This window comes from Periplaneta americana, chromosome 2 (assembly GCF_040183065.1).
Source record: "Periplaneta americana isolate PAMFEO1 chromosome 2, P.americana_PAMFEO1_priV1, whole genome shotgun sequence".
Lineage (NCBI taxonomy): Eukaryota > Metazoa > Arthropoda > Insecta > Blattodea > Blattidae > Periplaneta > Periplaneta americana.
The window spans coordinates 190,195,157-190,217,185 of NC_091118.1; the positions used below are offsets into that span (position 1 = coordinate 190,195,157).

General features: G+C 34.8%; 1 protein-coding gene across 1 annotated transcript in view; it reads left to right on the forward strand.

The window, feature by feature from the left end:
- Positions 1-22,029, forward strand: part of Oatp33Ea (Organic anion transporting polypeptide 33Ea) — a 111,571-nt gene that overhangs the window by 31,738 nt on the left and 57,804 nt on the right. Inside the window, exon 2 of the mRNA XM_069819182.1 lies at positions 20,321-20,526. Coding sequence (XP_069675283.1) covers positions 20,343-20,526 — 184 coding nt within the window. The 5' untranslated portion in view covers positions 20,321-20,342. The remainder of the gene's footprint in view (positions 1-20,320; positions 20,527-22,029) is intronic.

The window sequence follows — 22,029 nt, forward strand, 5'->3', positions numbered from 1 at the left end:
AATCACTCCAAAGTATTGAGTAGAAACTCCTGAAATTCCTGCAATATCTGACTCACCACCGAAAACTGCTGTAACACTAAGTACACTAATGGGTCACGACTAACTTAGGAAACATCTACAGTCCATGAGGATTTACTTGTCTAGTCCCTTTTAGAAAGAGAAAGAATACTCACCATCTCTCTCTACCCTCATTTATGGTGACGGCGGTATGGTCGACACTCCTTCCAGCGACCAGGAGTTAGCAGCGGCGGCACTCTCTTCCTCTTCAAATTCTGACTCCTCTCCGCCAGAAAGTTCCTCGTCCGTGTCCGTGTCGTCCAAATTTATTACGAATCGATCGCTAATTTCGTCTACTAGTCCGTCCTTCTCCCAATAAAATTGTTCGACTTTTTCCACGTGTTCACAGGCCTTTCTCCAATTATCTTCCGTCACTTTTGCAAGAGCGCTCTCAAACAACAATTTCACATCTTTACTTTTGAACGAAATATTACGCTTCGCAACGTCATTTTTAACCTGCCCCCATATTAATTCGATCGCGTTTAAATCACAATGGTATGGTGGCTGTCTCACTACAGTATGGGAGTGCATTGTCGCAATTTGGTCGATTTCGTATGTTTTGAAATTATCTTTTTTAGTTTTTACAAGTTCATATAATACAGGTTTCGTGGATCGTAAATCAAATTCAATGTTATTGTTACGAAGCCAGGACTGCATTTCAGATTTCGGTGTTGATGAAATTGGTGCCTTATTGAGTTCTGTTGAATGATAGGGGGCATTGTCCATTACAATGATGCTATTGAGAGGAATGTTTGGTAATAATTGATTAATGAACCAGTTCTTAAATACAGTGCTGTCCATCTCCTCGTGGTAGTCTTTAGTTGATTTAGATTTGAAAGTTAGAAGCGCGTTTGGAATGAAACCTGTCGAACATCCGGCGTGTAAAATAATAAACCGTTGACCTTTTCCTATTGGGGTTTGAAGTAGGAAGTCAATTTCGTGATCATCGCTTTTCCAAACTTTGCTTTTCGTATGGTTCACATTAACCCAAGTTTCGTCTAGATAAACAACGGCGCGTCCAGTGGCGCGTAATTCTTTCATTTTTCTTAAGAATTTAAATCTCTTTAAAATAACATCTGACCTTTCCATTAAAAATTTTCAGCCTTGAGTATTTTTAACATACCTAAATTTCATTTTTTTAAGAATTTCTCTCAAACTCCATATGCTTCCAGTGAATAAGCTTTCCTTAATTAATGCGTCATTTATATCCTTCAAACTAGGCAAAAAATCAGTCCGATACAAAGAATAAATTACTCGTCTTATAGCGGCGGCAGAAAATGAGTCAATTGCAGTTTTCTGAGGGGTCCTGTTTGGGCGTTTCTTTCCTGGAGTTCGCAGAACACTTCCACTTTCTAGTGCCTCCCTTTGTTTTTTTTAAATCCTGCTAACACTACGAGACGATATACCTGTCGCTGCAGCAGTTCTTTCGATAACACTCGACACAGATATTGTTTGCTTTCCGCGTTTCAGTGCCTCATATTCTTCAGTAAAGAATTTGTGTACATTAATAATCATGTTCATACTGTCCGACTTCAAGGCTTTCCCGCGTTTTCCCATATTGCCTACCATGATTATTAAAAACAAGAGCACAACACACATTACAATGTTTAAGATAACAGGGAAACCATGCAATTCCGAAAACATTTTGTTTAAATTGTGAATTATTGTATATTATATTATATTATATTATATTATATTATATTATATTATATTATATTATATTATATTATATTATATTATATTATATTAAATTGACACAACGAGACACACACTTCCTTCACTATTCACTAAACACTACTGAATAAATGAACTCGAACAACGCCAAGACGCCACTGAGAGACCCACTAATTGAATTTGCAAAAGTGTGTTCCAGAAGGGCCAAGGGAGAAGGAGGGAAGGGAATTCCAAGAATTCTACAAAAGAAAACCTTTCCCCCCTTACATCTGTTGACAGTCGATAGACAAGGACCGCAGACAAGGATAGTAGAAATCACGCCAACTTAACCCTCATGCACTGTAGGCCCTACGTCAGTGATGTCAAAGCAAGCGCATTTTTCTGACCTTGACGTCGTGCGCGGGCATCAAGCGCTAAGTATGGAAAGGGAAAGGGTTGTGTATATGAATAAGCAGCCTGTTGGATTAAGAAAACAGTGGTGCACAAACTTCAGACGGAACGTGAAATTTTATGTCGTTATTTTTATATGGCTTCTTTCTGTTTAATATTATATATATTGTCTCTAAAACAAAAGTACTAATACCAATTCCTTAATATTGCAGTTGTGTTTTAAATGTTAATAACATAATAAAGAGTTAAATGAAATATTCACATAAATTCAATAGTAGTACAACTATACTGTATTAAATGAATGAAACACATCATTCATAAAGAAAGTGATATCCCCCCCCCAAAAAAATTGAGTATGACATGATAAGTTGGAATTGATGTTGATGGTACCTTTAGCCTTATAAAAGTAATCAATAAACTAATCAAAACAATATTCCAGTACAAAGCAAAGTTACCTAGGTACTGTATCTGTTTTAAGTGTAACTAATATTACATAACAAAACTCTTATCGCATTATGCTTTTAAGGTGATATTGGTGAGCTACTTCCTGTCATCAGAATATTAAATTATTTTCTCGAAATGTGCTAAAGCCATAGAGCTGAAATTTTTACAACACACGGGCACGTATTTTTTGCTTATGACGTAACAGTAGTTGCTTTGTTAATTAATTTCCTTACAAACAATTTCCATGCGAATATTTTCAAAATGTTCAATACACTATCATCAGTAATACGTATTTACGGTATATTAGATTTACGAAAACATTCTGTAAGGCTACTAAATAAATAGGACTATATCTGGAAATTTCACTTTTCTATAAAAAAAAAGTTGAACGGTGGGGGGGGGATCATCGTGCTAACCACACGAAACCTCCATTCTGGTTGGATGATCGTCCACCTCTGCTTCGGTATGTGGGCGTGAGGCCAGCAGCCGGCTGGTCGGTCTAGGCCCTTCACGGGCTATAGCGCCACGGATTATTATTATTATTACTACTACTACTACTACTACTACTACTACTACTACTACTACTACTACTACTACTATAAAAGTTGAGAAAATATTTATTTTGAGTAAAAAAGTCAAACTTGTGAAAAATGAGCATTAAAATTAAAATTTACATTCTTGTAATGCACTTATACTTCTCAGGCAAATCTAAAAATTAACGTGGATACAGTTTTAATAAATTCTCTTCCCTTTATCCATTGAACCAATGCTGGTCATGCCTGAATATAGCTCGACCAAGCGGCATATACTACCTCTTTCGTCTGTCTCTTTCCTTTCCGCTGTAAAGCGCTCAGGCTCTCCTGGGTTCTAAAGCGCGCTTGCTCCTATGGGCATCAATTGACATGACTGCCCTACGTATACAGACAACAAATCTCTTTACTCAAGTGTGTCCTGTGTAACAGCGAAGTCCTCATGAATGGAGAACAACTTCAAACCTTATGACGCCTTGAAGAAAATGAAAATATTGTTTCAAAATATTGGAAAATGACTCCCTAGAATAACTTTATTCCAACACTTTAATAACTAAACTAAAGAATTTGAAAGTCATTTTGAGAGTTGATTTCAGATAAGTTGAAATTTATATTAAATTGTAATTGTGTAGGTTAAATCTATATTAAAACAGAATTAATTTTCTGTTTTATTTGCAATGTAATAGAACAGAAAATTAATTCTGTATTAATATAGATTGGTAAGTTGTAGACTCAACCTACACAATTGAAGACATTATTAGAAAAACAACCCTTGTCAAAATTTATATTTTTCAGGAGAACAATAAAAATAAATAGAACAACACATGTCAGCTGTTTCTGTACAACTGGCGTTTATCCTTGTGGCTATCGCACCTGACATGGGTTGTTTTTGGAGTCTATAAATATTTGAAATACTAGCAAATTTGTTCTTAACTCAATTTCATAAAAAATTACTAGAGCTGTTTGTGTAATAATGTCTTCAATTGTAATTTAATATAAACTAAAGAAGCCAAATAAGCAACAAACAAAAGAATAACGTTAACGAGCAAGCAACCAATCGGCAAACCAAATAAGGAAATACTCAATCAACCACCAAGCGAGCAAATAACGAAGTGTGGAACCAATCCAATAAATAAGCAAACAACCAACAAAGCAAATAAAACACTACTCAAACAAGCACCAAAACAAGTAATGTACCAGGTAAGAAAGCAAGCTATTAAGCAACTGACCAAGCAAGAAATTAATCAAATAATCAAGCTAGAAACCAATCATGCAATCAACCTATTAACCAGCCAAGTAACCAGCCAAGCAAGAAAATAACCAAGCAAACAACCAAGTAAGCAAGCAAGTAACCAAGCGAGCAGCTACGTAATCAAGAAAGCAATCAACCAGATAACCAAGCAAAAACCAAGTAACCAAGCAAACAATAAATCAACTAACCAAGCAATTAACAAATTAACCAAACACCAAACAAGTATATAACCAACTAACTAATCGGGTAACTAAGTAACCAAATAATAAAAAAACGAAGTCAGCAAGCAGCCAATTAACCAAGCAATCTATCAGTTAACCAAACAAGTAAGCAAGAAAACGACCAACCAACCAAGCAAGCAATTAGTGTAAACAGCTAACCATTAATCAACCAACGAAAGACAAACAGAATACTTCATCCCTAAGTAATGTGAATGAATAGAAAAATGAAAATATATTTTGTGCGAGATCGTGCGTATTTGCTTGGTTTCCGCACAAAACCAATCCGCGGTAAGTCTAAAATTCCACATTCAGTATTCCCAACCTAACACACATAACAATTTCCCTCTTCTTACCTCTTAAGTGACATATTTATTTTACTGCTTTAGACTTTTAACATATTATTTTTAGAGACGTTCAATATAGTAATAATTATAAATTGGAAACTTACCACTGCAATTTCACCTAAATTACACTGTTAATTATGGTTGTTAAATATTTGCAAAAATTAAGTAAACTCTACAACTCCACTAAAGTTACTGGATTCGTGATGCAAGTAACATTAAGGAAGCCGTGAAAAAATCAACAAATCAACTTGCTGATATTATTACTGCAATATGTTATATAAATAATATTGTTAAAATATTAAAATGAAAAATAAATCATTACATAACCTTACCGTTTGTTTTAAGTTCGCATTTATAGACTGGGGGGGGGGGGGAGACATACGTATATCACGGCCTGCTGGAGTATAGTAAACACAGAAAACATTTTAAAGCAACAATGTTGAAGATAGATATTTTTGTTTTGCAAATTTGCTGTCATTGAACAGAAACCAAGATTTCATTGCAACTAATTAGAAATTCCTCTTTCAGGTATGTAATAAACGATCTTCGCACAAAATAATGTATGATACACGAGCGGTATGTTTTCATTCAATTCTCGGAAATTAAAAAAGCTCACCTACGTTTCGCTTTTTCAAACTTTTCCTCGAACATGAAAACTTCAACATACCGCTCTTGTAACGCATATTACTATTAAAAGAACAATCACTTGACAGCCATTTTCTTGTAAGTGTAGCAACATGGCTGCACTTTGCACAAGAAAGATAAAACAGCAATCACTAGTACTTAAAAAATCGATAAAAGTCGACACACGAGAATAAAGACACTTGCTAATTCCCCGTCCAATCAACAGCACAGTTGTGCTGCATGACGGCCGCAGGTGTCTTTATCTCACACGGTGGTTCACAAATAGCTGCACGCCCTCAATGGAATCTTATTACCACCTGAGCGCAAGGACACTGCCCTGTGCACTATCAGCGCGGAACATGTGCACAGCATTTCAGCTTGGTGCTCAGAAGATGTGGACTTCGAGGCTCCAAGTAACAAGGAGAGACGCACACAATGACAAGACTGCTAGAACGTCGAATTTCTACTGAGAAGTCCAGGTTAATATCTCGGCATATCCAAGTTAAATTTTGGTGGAGAAAAGTTCGGGAATGTTTTCTTGGAATAGGCCCAAAATTTGCCTGATACTATCTGAAAATTCAAATTCAAATTTATTTACAGTTTACATTTGAATTGAATACATATGAATAGATACCCCAAATGAGCATAATGCTCGTGCTCGGGTACAGTCCAGTAGTCTACATAAATTTTACAGGGTTCAAATAATAATGCTGATGATATAAATAACAGTAACAATAATAATAATAATAATAATAATAATAATAATAATAATAATAATAATAATAACAGAATAATCGTGACAGAAATGATACAATGATTGTAATACAAAATAATTCATTAACAATAATAATAATAATAATAACAGTGATAAAACAAAAATATTTACAAAGGCAAGATAATTCGTCACTCGCGGCGATACAGAGAGTTGGTGGAATAATGGCAGGATATATATGCGCAGGGTTTCGAACCAGGGCCTCCGCCGTGGATAGCCGACGCTTCCGAAGCATCTGGCTGAAAACCTCTTCGAAAGCTTTACAAGGTTTTATATTCTAAGTGAATATAAAAGGCGCATATTTATTTACTCAAGGCACAAATCCAGTGTTGTAATTCTGAACAGAAAAGTGCTCTGGCTCTGAGATTTTGGTAGTACCGGCAGTTATTTTCGTCGTCATCATCATCATCATCAACATCGTCGTCCGCATCATCATCATCATAATGATGATGATTTCCGCAGGAATACTTAAGGAATGCCAGACGAAAATACATGGATTCGAATCTAGATAAAGAAGTTGTTTGTTGGATCTATAAAGTAGACCTCACTATGAAATTGTTTGAATATGAATAAAATAAAAATTTGACGATAATTAGAAAATCAGAAAAGTGTTCTGGCGCCGCCTGATCTCGAAAAATAATAGGTACCTTGGCGCCATCAAGACCAGCCAGGCCTAAATACCCCCCTGCATAAATCCCAAATGGACAGACAAGGAGCGTATTCCGAATCTCACAGGTGAGCAATCCGATGGCATCACGGTGTTCCGAATTCCACCGATGACGTCATTGATGCTCCACCGGTGTCGCACCGGTGCCATCAACTTGCAGAGGTGGTGGCAGTCTCCATCAGCCGCCATCAGTGAATCTGATTGGTTCTTGTATAGGGCGGGAATTAGCAGACGAATGACATCGTGCACTGTTGTGTCATGGCGGTGTGTTCTGCTTTAGTCCTGCTGTATTGTTTGTAATGAGCACAACGTAAAAACAATATGTTAATGGCTTATGAGCGAACATGTCAACGGACCCGTTATTACTACCGGTTCAAGAAATAAATTGTTTATGCTATCTTTTCTTTGAACGAGATGGGAGTACGAAAATTTCGCAAAATTTTGCTAGCGTAGCACAGACAACAACTTGTACAGTCGCCATGACAGCCATCGACCCTTCCAGCAGTTTTGTTCCTTATTTCGCTGCAACGTGACGTCATTGATGCCACCGGACCGGTGAGATTCGGAATACGCTGAAGGCCTTCTGTGGTAAGGAAAGCTCGCGAGATACTGCTAGGACAAAATACTGTCGATCAAAAAGACCCCAGACTTATAAAGGTGCTTATTGGACGGGACACGAAATATCCTTGAGCACTTCAGCCAAAAGAGGCTTTTTGGGCTGTACCTATGATGGAATGAGTTGCGTACCGATTGTGCTGAACGCTAAGTGAGTCTCCACCTTTCGAAAGTCGGCCCCACCATTCGCCACAGTACGCATTCATGTCCAGCTTTCAAATCCGTCTACCATACCTTTTGTGATTTTGCGTTCCTGATAGACCTATAGGTCTATATCAGACGTCTCAATAGGGCTTCCTCGGAGCACTTCCTCCTCTCTCTATTTTTTTATGTAAAAGTGGAACAAGTTGCGTGAGCAGTTCGTGTATCTCCGGATGACGTCATTGACCGCAACGTTTGAATAAATATCTGCAACCGCTACGATGTTGTGTCCATCTCCGAGCAAAGGATGTCCTTATTACCGCAAATGTATGAAGAAATAAAAGCTTTCATAGGGAAAGTGAAATTGTGGGAGTCGCAAGTTTCAGTGGGTAACTGTTACCACTTTATTAATCTAAAATTGTTACCTAATTTGAAACAAGAACGACTTGAGAAAAGAATTTGAGACGAGATTTAAGATTTTTTGTGAATTTCTAAGATGTTTTGGTTATTTTCAATTATTGAAAACATCACGAACTATATTATTTAACTATTATTGTAATTAATATATTAATATTGACGTAACATAAAAATACGTAGTTTAACAACCAACAAGTTTAATTGTAATTTTGTTATTATTTCATTGAATTTTATTCCATTAAATATAGTGTAAACTTAAAAAAAGAGCGATACCAAAAACCATTTACTAGAAATGAAGTATTGTTGTTGTTTAGTCAACTGTCCGAAGGCAGGTCTGAACCTCACAAGTGATACCAACAAGGCACCACTTAAAGACAACTAGGCCAGGAGATAATGGGGTAAGGTGGCCAGTTCCTTGTGCTTAAATAATTACGTAACATTCGGATGTCTTATTTTTACTCATTGATATATCATTAGAAAATAAATTTACTATTATTATTATTATTATTATTATTATTATTATTATTGCAAACTACTTAAGAAATTTTATTCCTTACGAAAATAACCGTCTATTGTGACAGTACAACTCAAAAGTGAAACTTTGTGGCATTTCTCTGCGACAGTTACAACTTAGCTCGCTCATGCTTGTAACATGAATCAACGATCGGCTATCTTCGGGTATCGCGCTTATCTCTTCTGCTGACTACGCTATCTACATTTGCTCTCTGTAACAACTTTCATGCGTTGGCCTTGAGACGCCTGGTCTATATTATGAGTCGTAATAATAATAATAATAATAATAATAATAATAATAATAGTAATAATAATAATTTATTTATTCTGGCAAAGTTAAGGCCATTAGGCCTTCTCTTCCACTTAGCCAGAAACAAAAGAAGCTGATACAATTTTACTAATATTCAAAGAACACTAATAAAAAATGTATATAGTCATACAAGCACAAGTTGAGTAAATTAATGCAAACATACTAAATAATAATTACAAAACAATATAAGAATCGAAGTTACATTCAATGAATATACAAACGGTAAATGAACCATTATTACAAATTACAAGAATAACAAATGCAAAGTGAATCATAACTATAGAACACTGAGGAAAATTACATATGGATACCCATGTAAGTGCCAATTCGTCTTTCGCGCAGGTGACACGAGTTTGAGATCGGGCTCTACTACTTAGTGGTAGTAGTAACCTGCGCAAGTCAGTTTGGATGCTGCTTGATGATTCTTAATGAACACTGGGCAAGTCCCGGGATACCCTGGTCGTGTGATTAATACAAATAAAGGCCACCCCTGAACAAAATACAGAACACAGGAAATAAATCCTAAGGAATAAGAAACATTAATTTGCAAATCGAACCTGGGTCCACACAATGTGTAGCCAGGGACATATTCTGGAGATAGATGTGCTCAAATCATGGGCGTGTATGCTCTCCTAAGCGTCTGAATGAGATTATCATATCCTTGACTGATAAATACTGTATATCCGCTATTCAATGACCAGACTGTCTGGCTACAACAGGTGTGTTATTAACATCTTGCAATACAGGATATGAAGGCTCAGTGCAAGACGGTATATACTGTAGGCCTAAATGTCTTACGTGAGATTTATTGTGGTAGCGCAATTTTCCAAGGTTAGTACACAAGTTATGAGTGTGTTTGTGTATGTGTTTACGAAAATGTGTCTTTGTGTTAACTTCGACTGTATGCCATATCTCTCTTATCGACAAGTTTTACCCCACGTACCTTTTATCACTGGAGGCATAAGATAATTAAAGATATCTGACGGTACATAATTCATACATAATATATTATTCATTTCATCCAGTATAACTAATGTTAGTGGAATTTTTACATTTTATTTTAGGTACCGTCAACGCGGGCTACTTTGACCCTTAAGGTGTTACTTGAACCCAGAAGAAAAAAATGTTTTCGTCGATGTGAAGTAACAGTTTGGTGCCGAAAGTTGTGGTCTTTTTTCTCTGCAAACTTTCATCTGTAAAAAATATTTTCACCTAAGTTACTCCAATGGTAAGTAAACATTTTTTTCTTCTGGGTTCAAGTAACACCTTAAGCGTCCAAGTAGCCCGCGTTGACGATACATTTGTAGTCTTGTATACTGTTATTTGCGCCATCTATTCGTACAAATAATAACTAATGAAGTCACACTTACACGGATAAATTAATTACCAATGACTATGGATTAGTATTGACAGAGTACAGATGAAATGAATTGTCAATGAAGCTCATTCCTAAGTTTTAGTACAGTACATAGTCCTGCGCGCTCCGGTTCTTTATTCCGATGGCAGTGATATGAAAGCGCACACAAAGCTGATTGAATTTCACTAATAATGTTTACTTTCAGCTAGTGTGATCTATCGATTTGCTACAAAATTCAGATTCATTTTTTTTTTTTGTTAATACTACTGTATCTTTTGTTAATACTACTGTATCTTCTTTTTATATTGCTTGTATTATTTTATTTCTATTTCTCTTGTTTGTTTTGTAATTATATTCTTTATTCTGTATATTTAATACTACTACTACTACTGTATTAATAAATAGCATTGTACTAGATTACATCCAGTAAAAAAATGCATTCATTCATTCATTTATTCATTCACAATTTTCTGCCCAAAGTTGATCTTTCATGTCAAGCCCAGCATTCTCCATTCTTTTCTATTTTCTGCCTTTCTTTTAGTTTCCGCATATGTCCATTTATCTTAATACGTATTGTCTATCATCTGATATCTTCTTCTGCCCAGAACTTTTTTCCTCGTTCACCATTCCTTCTAGTGCATCCTTCAGTAGGCAGTTTCTTCTCAGCCAGTGACCCAGTCAATTCCTTTTTTTCTTTTTCTTCTGATCAGTTTTATAAACAAAATCCATCCAACAGTTTAAGACAAATCTCTGTACAGAGACGGAAGATCGCCCAGACTGACTGTATTGTTAAAACCAGTTTTTCCATATCAGGAATGTTGAAATAGTACATTACGATACGAGGTTGGGAAGTGCATTTGAGGAAGTCGAGGAAAAGTTAAAAAAAAAAAAAAAAAAAAAAAAAAAAAAAAAAAAAAAAAACGAACAGAGCGAATTTTTCAATTTCCGAAATTTTGTAATGCACTTCACAAACATGTATTGTACAGTATTTTTTGCACGATAGTATATTTTGAAAATAATAGTGTATTTTCAAAAATCTTAATATACAGCACGTACATTAGGCCTACACTATGAACAGCTGACTGAAGGTTAGCAGTCTGGCCAACATACAAACTTCACCGTCAATTTCAATGTGAAGGAGTAGAAATGATTTAGGTACTTGTAATATTTCGTGTTCAATTGGAATAATTTTTATTTCTTTTTTAAAGTGAAGTTTAAATTGTTTAAGTAAAGTTCAGTACATTTCAAATACACTGATTTATTTCGTATAATGTATATTAATTAACAATGCCTTTTAGATTTGAATTTTACATACATTGTAGGATTGTAGCATACATAGAAGGCAGTGGATTTCATTACAACTCTAGAGCAGTTATTTGTAATATTTCAACATACTTTTCTAGGTTGGCAACTCTAAATTCGGTAAAATCAACTTTAAATCTTGGCGGTCGTTTGCTGTAAGTTGACTAGAAAAAAACATTATTCTGCAAAAAAGTTTATTCCTGCTAAAATCTCGAAGTCGATTTTTTCCGCCGTATGACAATTATTTTTTCTCACGAGAAAGTAATAGACGCATTATTTACCACATTTAGTAAAAATCTATATCGAAATTTGTAAATAAGTTAGATTTCTTAAACATTACAGCGACATATGATCTTCTTTGGTATATCCTATACCTCTGTATCATAAAACGCAACAAGAAGAAAATGCTTCAATGGTATAAGATGTATTGTACTCCATAATCGTATTCCAGTTACAAAATAGCAGCTGCTGATGTCCAGTGTGAATAGTTGTCACTATAGTCAACATTTTAGTTCTACGAAATTCGTTGTTAACGAAAACGGATATGACGTAATACAAATATATGGTATTGATAAAACTAATTAATGATGGATCCCACAATATAAATCATGCGTCTCAACCTTATATGTATTAGGCAAAGATAGCCATAAATGTCGTAATGGAAGAAAGACGCGCCTGAAAAGCTCGTTAAGATCAGAAAGGCGTGCGGAAAAACATCTTCCTGCTCAAAAGAACAGTAAAGTACTCGCCATTTGTAAAGAAAAACATTTCTAAGCGATAAAAACATTTGCAATCCATGTTGCTACAGAGTGGGCGTATGTCTTTAAGGATTACAGCAAAGAGATGGAAATAATGTATATTCAGTTCAGAAGATAACAAAATAACGTACTATGTCTATCAAAAGACCAAAGTTCCTAATTATTAATGATTATTACACAATTTTCAGTGGTTTATATTGCACAAGAAAATCTTCGTTTAGAAAATCTTATATTACTGAGTTGTTTTATTTATCTATTCGTTCATTTACTTATTTTTATCTATATTAATTACTTCATTAACACATTCACCATTCATTCATTCATTGTTACATTAACTAAACCATTAACATATGCACCATTTATTTATTCCTATATTAATTGCTTCATTTAACACAACATCGTTCATTATTTTTACATTAATGATGTCATTAGTACATTTACACCATTAAAATACTCGCCATTCATTCATTAGTTCATTCCTACATTAATTGTTTCATTAAAACATTCACCATTCATTTATTCCTACATTAATTACGTTAAATAAAATATTTATCATCATTCATCCATTCCAACATTAATTAAGCCATTAATTATTCACCATTCATTTATCCCTACATTAATTATGCCGTTAAAATATTCACCATTCATTCATTAATTCATTCCTACATTAATTGTTTCATTAAAGCATTCACCATTCATTCATTCCTACATTAATTACGTTAATAAAATATTTATCATCATTCATTCATTCCAACATTAATTAAGCCATTAAATATTCACCATTCATTTATCCCTATATTAATTATGCCGTTAAAATACTCAACATTCATTCATTAATTCACTCCTACATTAATTGTTTCATTAAAACATTCACCATTCATTCATTCCTACATTAATTACGTTAAATAAAATATTTATCATCATTCATCCACTCCAACATTAATTAAGCCATTAAATATTCACCATTCATTTATCCCTATATTAATTATGCCGTTAAATATTCACCATTCATTCATTAATTCACTCCTACATTAATTGTTTCATTAAAGCATTCACCATTCATTCATTCCTACATTAATTACGTTAATAAAATATTTATCATCATTCATCCATTCCAACATTAATTAAGCCATTAAATATTCACCATTCATTTATCCCTATATTAATTATGCCGTTAAATATTCACCATTCATTCATTAATTCACTCCTACATTAATTGTTTCATTAAAACATTCACCATTCATTCATTCCTACATTAATTACGTTAATAAAATATTTATCATCATTCATCCATTCCAACATTAATTAAGCCATTAAATATTCACTATTCATTTATCCCTATATTAATTATGCCGTTAAAATACTCAACATTCATTTATTAATTCACTCCTACATTAATTGTTTCATTAAAACATTCACCATTCATTCATTCCTACATTAATTACTTAATAAAATATTTATCATCATTCATCCATTCCAACATTAATTAAGCCATTAAATATTAATCATTCATTTATCCCTATATTAATTATGCCGTTAAAATATTCACCATTCATTCATTAATTCATTCCTACATTAATTGTTTCATTAAAACATTCACCATTCATTCACTCCTACATTAATTACGTTAAATAAAATATTTATCATCATTCATTCATTCCAACATTAATTAAGCCATTAAATATTCACCATTCATTTATCCCTATATTAATTATGCCGTTAAAATACTCAACATTCATTCATTAATTCATTCCTACATTAATTGTTTCATTAAAACATTCACCATTCATTCACTCCTACATTAATTACGTTAAATAAAATATTTATCATCATTCATTCATTCCAACATTAATTAAGCCATTAAATATTCATCATTCATTTATCCCTACATTAATTATGCCGTTAAATATTCACTATTCATTCATTAATTCATTCCTACATTAATTGTTTCATTAAAACATTCACCATTCATTCACTCCCACATTAATTACGTTAAATAAAATATTTACCATCATTCATTCATTCTAACATTAATTAAGCCATTAAATATTCACCATTCATTTATCCCTACATTAATTACGCCGTTAAAATATTCATCATTCATTAATTCCTACACTAATCAATCCAATAAAATATTCATCATTCATTCCTACATTAATTACACCATTGCAATATAGGGTGGAAGTGAAATAACCTTGCAGCTTGAAAGGGACGATTGGATACACGTAAATTAATAGAAAACCTATATTACGTTTTGTGATTAAATTCACGGTTAGTTAGAAAATTAAGTTTCAAGTTTCAGTCAGTCTGGTAACATCGCCGCTAACACATTCTACTCGTGATACAGATGTAAGAAGTCAACGAACTCGGTGAGTCTCCGTACGTCAGCTGCATTCTGCCGAGACACTGCCACTCGTTTCGCTCAATGGCTCGAATTTAGGTTTTTCTTTTTTAAATTAAATTAACACGAAAACCGTTCACGCTATTAAAATACGCCAGAGGAATAAATTATTTTTTATTATATTTCTTACCGATATAGACAAAAATCACTATCCTACTCGCAATAGTTACCCAATAAGAGACTGTTAAACATTTGGAAAAGAAAAATTTTTTTTTCTGAAAAGTCTATGAACGTTCCACCAATATGATATTATAGTTTTTGTTACATATAACATGAGCTACTCGCTCTGGAAATCTGCAAGGCTATTTCATTCCACTCTGTATACACGTAATTCGTTACTACATTAATTACTCCATTAAAATATGTGTAATTCATTCCTAAATTAATTACGTCATTCATTATTACAGTAATCACTCCATTAAAATATTCACTTCATTCCCACATTAATTACGCTATTTAAATATACACGTCATTTATTACTACATTAATTACTCCATTTAAATATTCACCATTCGTTCCTACATTAATTACGCTATTGAAATATTCATGTTATTCACTGCTACATTAATTAGCGCCACAAATGGTCAGTTCTCATTCATTCCTACATTAATTACTCGTACGCCATTGAAATATTCACCATTCAGTCCTATATTAATTGCGCCAATAAATCATCCTCCATTCATTCATTTCTACATTAATTACTTCATTAATAAATACATCATCCACTATTCGTTCAGTCCTATGTTAATTCCTATATTCATTCTCCTCGTTCTTATGCATTTGGCCTAATTAATTTGTGATCGTTCAATTATTATTATTATTATTACCATTATTATTATTATTATTATTATTATTATTATTATTATTATTATTTTACTGTTACAAATATTTGAACGCACTTGCATTTATTCAATTTATTTACTCAATCTTGTGTTATTTACGTCACCAGTTATTATTATAATTATCACTATCATCATCATCATCATCATCATCATCATCATCATTTCAGGCTTCTTCTGGTACGATTTAACTGACTATCGCTAACATTCGTAATTTTGATTTGTAACTCTCTTCAGTATTCTGTAATGTCATTTTTTTTAATATTATCATTTTATTTATTTTTCATAAAACCTACACTTTTTAATGTAAAATTTAAATTTATTGCACATGTAAATATGTGCATATTTAGTATGTACTCCTCACACTCAAAAAGTATCACTGGTAAAGCTATTTAGCTACGTAACTTTAAGGTGGCAGCCCCACAATCAGACAGCATGTCGAACGAACGAACTATGGGAGAAGCCTGAGTGAAATGTGATGGCCGACAGAGTATTGTCTCTATGCCTCACATTAATTTGGAATCAGTGCACTCATCCAACAGACTAGTAATTTTATAGAGAGTACGTAAGCGTTAGGCCTAACTTAAGAATATAAACGTTGCGGTAAAATCAAGAAGTCATACCATCATTCACGATGGGAACATAACAGCAAACATACTTAGTAACCATGGAAACATAACAACGACGCCATTTCCTCATATTCTGTCGTATACTTCAGCGCTCCACGATTGTGTTCTGTTTGCAAATCAAGTAAGCATAAGCATTAAAGTTTGGAGTTTGCAAACTTTAATGTTAACGTCTTACGGTAATGTTTTTATGTCAATGCTTATGTGAATCATTGTGAATGATCCCATTTGGTAGCCTGGGCGCAAACGTCTGTGTTTATGTTACGGTTATGTTTAATTTTCATTGTAAATGGGCCTTAAATCTTCGCCGGAGTTTGGAGTTTGCAAATCCGGATCATGTTTGTCAATGCTTATGTGTCAACCCTAACGTTTACTGAAAAACTTCAGCGAACAAACTGTTGATGGAAGAAAAAAATTGTCTACATTTGCTTCCTCTCTGTCTGAAATCAGCTCTAACAATTTATTATAATGTTACCATATTCTTCAAACCAAAACTTATATATTGGTTATTAGTTTCATTATGATCATCACATAACGTCATTATGAATATAATAGTACTTATGTTTTATATAAAATGTTACAACCCTGATCATTTGCCTCATTTATCATTGTAAGTATGTTTTCACACAAGGATACACAATGTTATCTTGATTAACTCAAGTTAACTGGCCTCATGTGATGCTATAAATCAGTACTGCATCTGCATTTCATTATTCGTAGAAACCGCAGCACAAATATGCCTATCTCTCTTCGATTATACCAGATAACCCTTAATCTTTTCACGTTCATTTGCAAAACAGGAAAATAAATTAAGTCAAAACTATTCAATACATGTATGAACGATACGATTGCGACTTTAAAATTTTAATCACGGTGATTATTATGTTAAACTTACATCCTTATTGTCACTACATCAATATTATAAATCAATTGATTGGTTTATATTGCCCAATGTTTCCACTTGCTGGATGATTTCCAATTATTGCGCTGAAACCTTCTACAATGCGAAATCTGACACCATAACTAAAATTTATCAGATCCTGCCAGAGAAATACTGCTACTGAAGATAAACTTCAAGTTCTCTATACAAACAAACAATTTAAAAAATAAACTGTTGAATTTACAGCGCAGGGAAATACACGATCTCACAAAATTGTAATTTTCATTTCCATTAGAGCGGCGAAACCAGAGTCAAAGGAACGATGAAGTTCATTATTACAGTAGGCCTATATATCGATATTAAGAGTAACTAAGAATAAGATTTAATGCTAAATAGCACTGGCGAAGCTCTGAAGAGGCTTTTGAGGCTAAGTCTGCCCCTCCGACCCTTCCATATATTAAGTTCATTGTTGGCAGTCATTCCAGAATGGAGATTTCAGTACGAGGCTTGTAACAGAAGCCTCTAAAGGAATGGTTACGATCTTGACTTGCAATCGTGAGAGAGAACCGGGGAGGGGGTATCGATTCGCTACAGCTCAGTGCGAAACGCGGATAGCCTCTCCGTCACAATAATATCGTCGCGCTATATTGGTGTACTGTGAATGCGCTTCATTGTTGAGTGTTAGTTTAATGAAAAGTGCATATGTGTGTGTTGTGTTACACATGAATTTTGCGTAAAATGGCTCAGACTGAGAGAACAATGAGGTCATTACTTACTTACTTACTTACTTACTTACTTACTTACTTACTTACTGGCTTTTAAGGAACCCGGAGGTTCATTGCCGCCCTCACATAAGCCCGCCATTGGTCCCTATCCTGAGCAAGATTAATCCATTCTCTATCATCATATCCCACCTCGCTCAAATCCATTTTAATATTATCTTCCCATCTACATCTCAGCCTCCCTAAAGGTCTTTTCCCCTCCGGCCTCCCAACTAACACTCTATATGCATTTCTGGATTCGCCCATACGTGCTACATGCCCTGCCCATCTCAAACGTCTGGATTTAATGTTCCTAATTATGTCAGGTGAAGAATACAATGCGTGCAGCTCTGCGTTGTGTAACTTTCTCCATTCTCCTGTAACTTCATCCCTCTTAGCCCAAAATATTTTCCTAAGCACCTTATTCTCAAACACCCTCAACCTATGTTCCTCTCTCAATTACTGCTGACTTTATTCTTTTATGAATAAAGAATCCTTTTCCTAATTGGTGATTACCGTTTCCTTCCCCATAATACAACAAATAATCTCCAATTTGTGTTATGCAGTTCCCATCTAACCTAGCCTCCTGTACTCCCACAAAGTCTATTCTATATCTAGCTAGTTCTTTTGCTACTAATGTTACCCCTCCTGTTCTATATAGACTTGTAACATTCGAAGTACCAAATCTCAAAACCTTATTCCTTTGCTGTGGTCGTACCAGAAAATCAGTCCCATTCCGAGGCTTATTTGAAGGATTTGTAACAAGCTGTTTTTTACGGTGATGGGTTGTTAGCCCTTCGTCCAACCCCAAGCTGGAGGACCACCCCTCATCGGCTGTCCACGACTGCTTATTCAATATATTCCCAGCTACCCTCCATATCTGGAGGCCGTATCCTCGATCCGCAACCTGAGGACGCGCCATGCCGTGGTGATAGGGACCCACAATACATGGATTGAGGTCATTATTTGTACAATTAAAAGAGAAACCGTTTTCAAGTTGGACGTATGAAAGAAAATGTGCTTACAAAGATAGGAGCTCGACTCCACATTTAAATATTAAAATAGCGGACGGAGGAAGACAAAATGTAAATTTTCAAATTTCATGGTATAGCTAACAGGGCTGAGAAAAGTAAGTTATATTGTTCTACCTGTATTCTCTTTGGGAGTGAAAATGAGTCGTCATCGTCTTCTGGGGTCTGTGTCACAAAAAAAATTAATTAAACTGAATACTAAATTGTATTACAAAATTACACTTACATGGTAGTCATCAGCGCGGCGTAGCGCTCCGTCTCGTGCTCCGAGGTTGCGCTGGGTCGTGAGTTCCAAGTTCGGTTGGGCTGATTACCTGGAAGGATGTCTTCAGACGTTTCCCCAGACTGTAAGGCAAATGTCATATAAGAGAGTATGCTATACCATGCATTCTCTTAACCCGTTCAGAAACGTCCTCCCGCCAAAATTAAAACAGACTTTAGTGCAAACCCTCGTATTACCACTGTTTGACTATTGCGACATAATACTTAACAGATTTGACAACTGAACTTTCGAACAAGCTACAGCGTGTGCACAATATGTGTGTCAGATTCATCAGCAATGCTCGCAAATTTGACCATATCACACCATCGTTCAAATATTTATCCTGGCTGCGACTCAATAACCGTAGAACACTTCATTCGCTTTCTCTTTTGTTTCGAGTTCTCCACACTTCTACTCCAAATTATCTTCGTTCCCGGTTTAACTACTTATCCTCCAATCACAATCTAAACACCAGGTCACAAGAGAGCCAAATCCTAGCAATTCCTCCCCATAGAACATCCCACTATTCATCCTCTTTCACTGTCTCCGTCCCTCGTGAATGGAATTCTCTACCTCAGAAGATTAGGGGCTGCCAGACAATAACTACTTTCAAGACAAAGCTAAACAATTTCTTACTGACGCAGACAAATTGAAGTTGTAATTATAATCATAATCGAGTTTAATGATTTAATTATATTTAGGTATGATTGTTATTATTAATGTTATTATTAGTACATAATTATTTCATTGGAGTGTTGGGAAGGTAAAGGAATTGTTATGTATTGTATTGTATTGTATTGTATTAATAATGTTTTGCTCCTTAGCAATATAGTAATTTTGTATTTTTGTATCGCACTGGTTGAGTGGAAGAGAAGGCCGAATGGCCCTAACTCTGCCAGTTAAAATAAACCATTATTATTATTATTATTATTATTATTATTATTATTATTATTATATAGTCTCATTGATAATCCTCCGACTAATTTCACTATCACCAATTCTACTAACGCTAAATATCCTAGTAGTTGAGACAGAGTCGTTAAATAACCGATTTGAAAAATTTAAATGTTTGACCCTTTAATGGAGGAGGTACACCTTCCAAATTACTGACCTTTGTGATGTTTTGGTGCAGATTGTGCCCCACGCCGGGCGCCATGGCGGACACATGTGGCCTGGGATCTTGCTTCCGACCAGGATGGCTGCGCAAGTACGCGACTCCCCGCTACTTTCTCATCGTGTATGGGCTGCTGGGCACCATCCAGGCGATGGCGTACATCTACTTCGTGGCCACACTCACCACCCTGGAGAAGAGGTTCAAGATTCCCAGTAAGACGACAGGTATGTACTACGAGTTCGCCATCCTCATACCAAATAGGATTGCCACTATCATCATCACCATCATTATTATTATTATTATTATTATTATTATTATTATTATTATTTATTTTTTTTATTCAATGCAGTGGCACTTGACTAGAGTCATTGGCCGTACAATGGCGATAAAAACTAAAAGGAAAGAAAACGAAATAAAGTGAACAATGTGCAAGTGAAACTATGAAGGAGTAGATGTCAGCACTGCTGCATTCTTTCTCTGGCCTCCCAGTACCTATCCACAAAGCTGACAGATGAAAGTGCTGGACAAGTCTTGATATGGTTTGAGTCCATGATTTCGGAACATCCACAGAGCATGCAGTGGGGGCTGGATAATACACCCAGGCGGTGGAGGTGATTAGCCAGACAGTCATGACCTACTGCGGTGCGGAACGTAACAACAGCTTCTCTTCTGGGGCATTCGGGGAGAATGGAGTTTAGTGCGTCCTTCCAGTGTTTATCTTTAATTTGGTCCTCCAAACTCTTATGGAAGCATTGTCTCACTCGACTGCTTATATTTGTAGATGCTCTATGGAATGGCAGCATGTTAGAATATGAAAGGGGGATAGTTGTTCCTTTCTTTGCTAGAAAGTCTGCTGGTTCATTCCCGGCAATACCGCAGTGAGAAGGTATCCATTGCAGATGTACAATTTCATTTAGTTTCTTGATGTCTTCTCTCCATTGTTGAATGTCATCATTAGCTGGTTGTAGTAAGTAGTTTCCAATTGCAGATATCGCTGCTTTTGAGTCACTGAGGAGGACAATGTTTTGATAATGGGAAGGACCTGCACAACAGTTGTTTCACAGCAGTACATATGGCTCTTACTTCTCCATTAAAAGGTGTATGGTTGTTGCCTAGAGTTAGATAGGTAAAGAACAGTTGGCAATGAATTCCGGCTCCGGTGGGCCCGTGTTTTTCTGTTATTATTATTATTATTATTATTATTATTATTATTATTATTATTATTATTATTGTTATTATTATTATTATTATTATTATTATTATTATTATTATTATTATTATTATTATTAGACATCAATTAGATGAGATTAAAAATATGGATCAGATCCTTTACGTTTTTAAATTGATGCAGTAATAATAGGCATAATATTCATAGTGGAAAGTGTTCAGCGACAGTAACGTCACAGAGTAAATCCTTAAGATAAAACGAACAGAGTTTTCCTTTGTCATTATTTATTTTTATTTAGTGGGAAATCGACTTTGCTTCTAGAAAAAATTGCAAGAATGCAGTAACTACACAACTTTTCCGCAGAAAGGAAGGGAAAAATGTAAGCAAGCACTGCCTGCTGCACGCTCTGCTCTGCTAAACGCTCTATGACCTCTCCCCTGCGGTATTCAGGACTTAAGGTGAAGCACGCGTCAACATTTCGGTAACAGCGTTGAAGTAATTGTATTAAAATAGTCTTAAACCGTAAACGTGACAGAAACATTATAAAAATATTTATTAG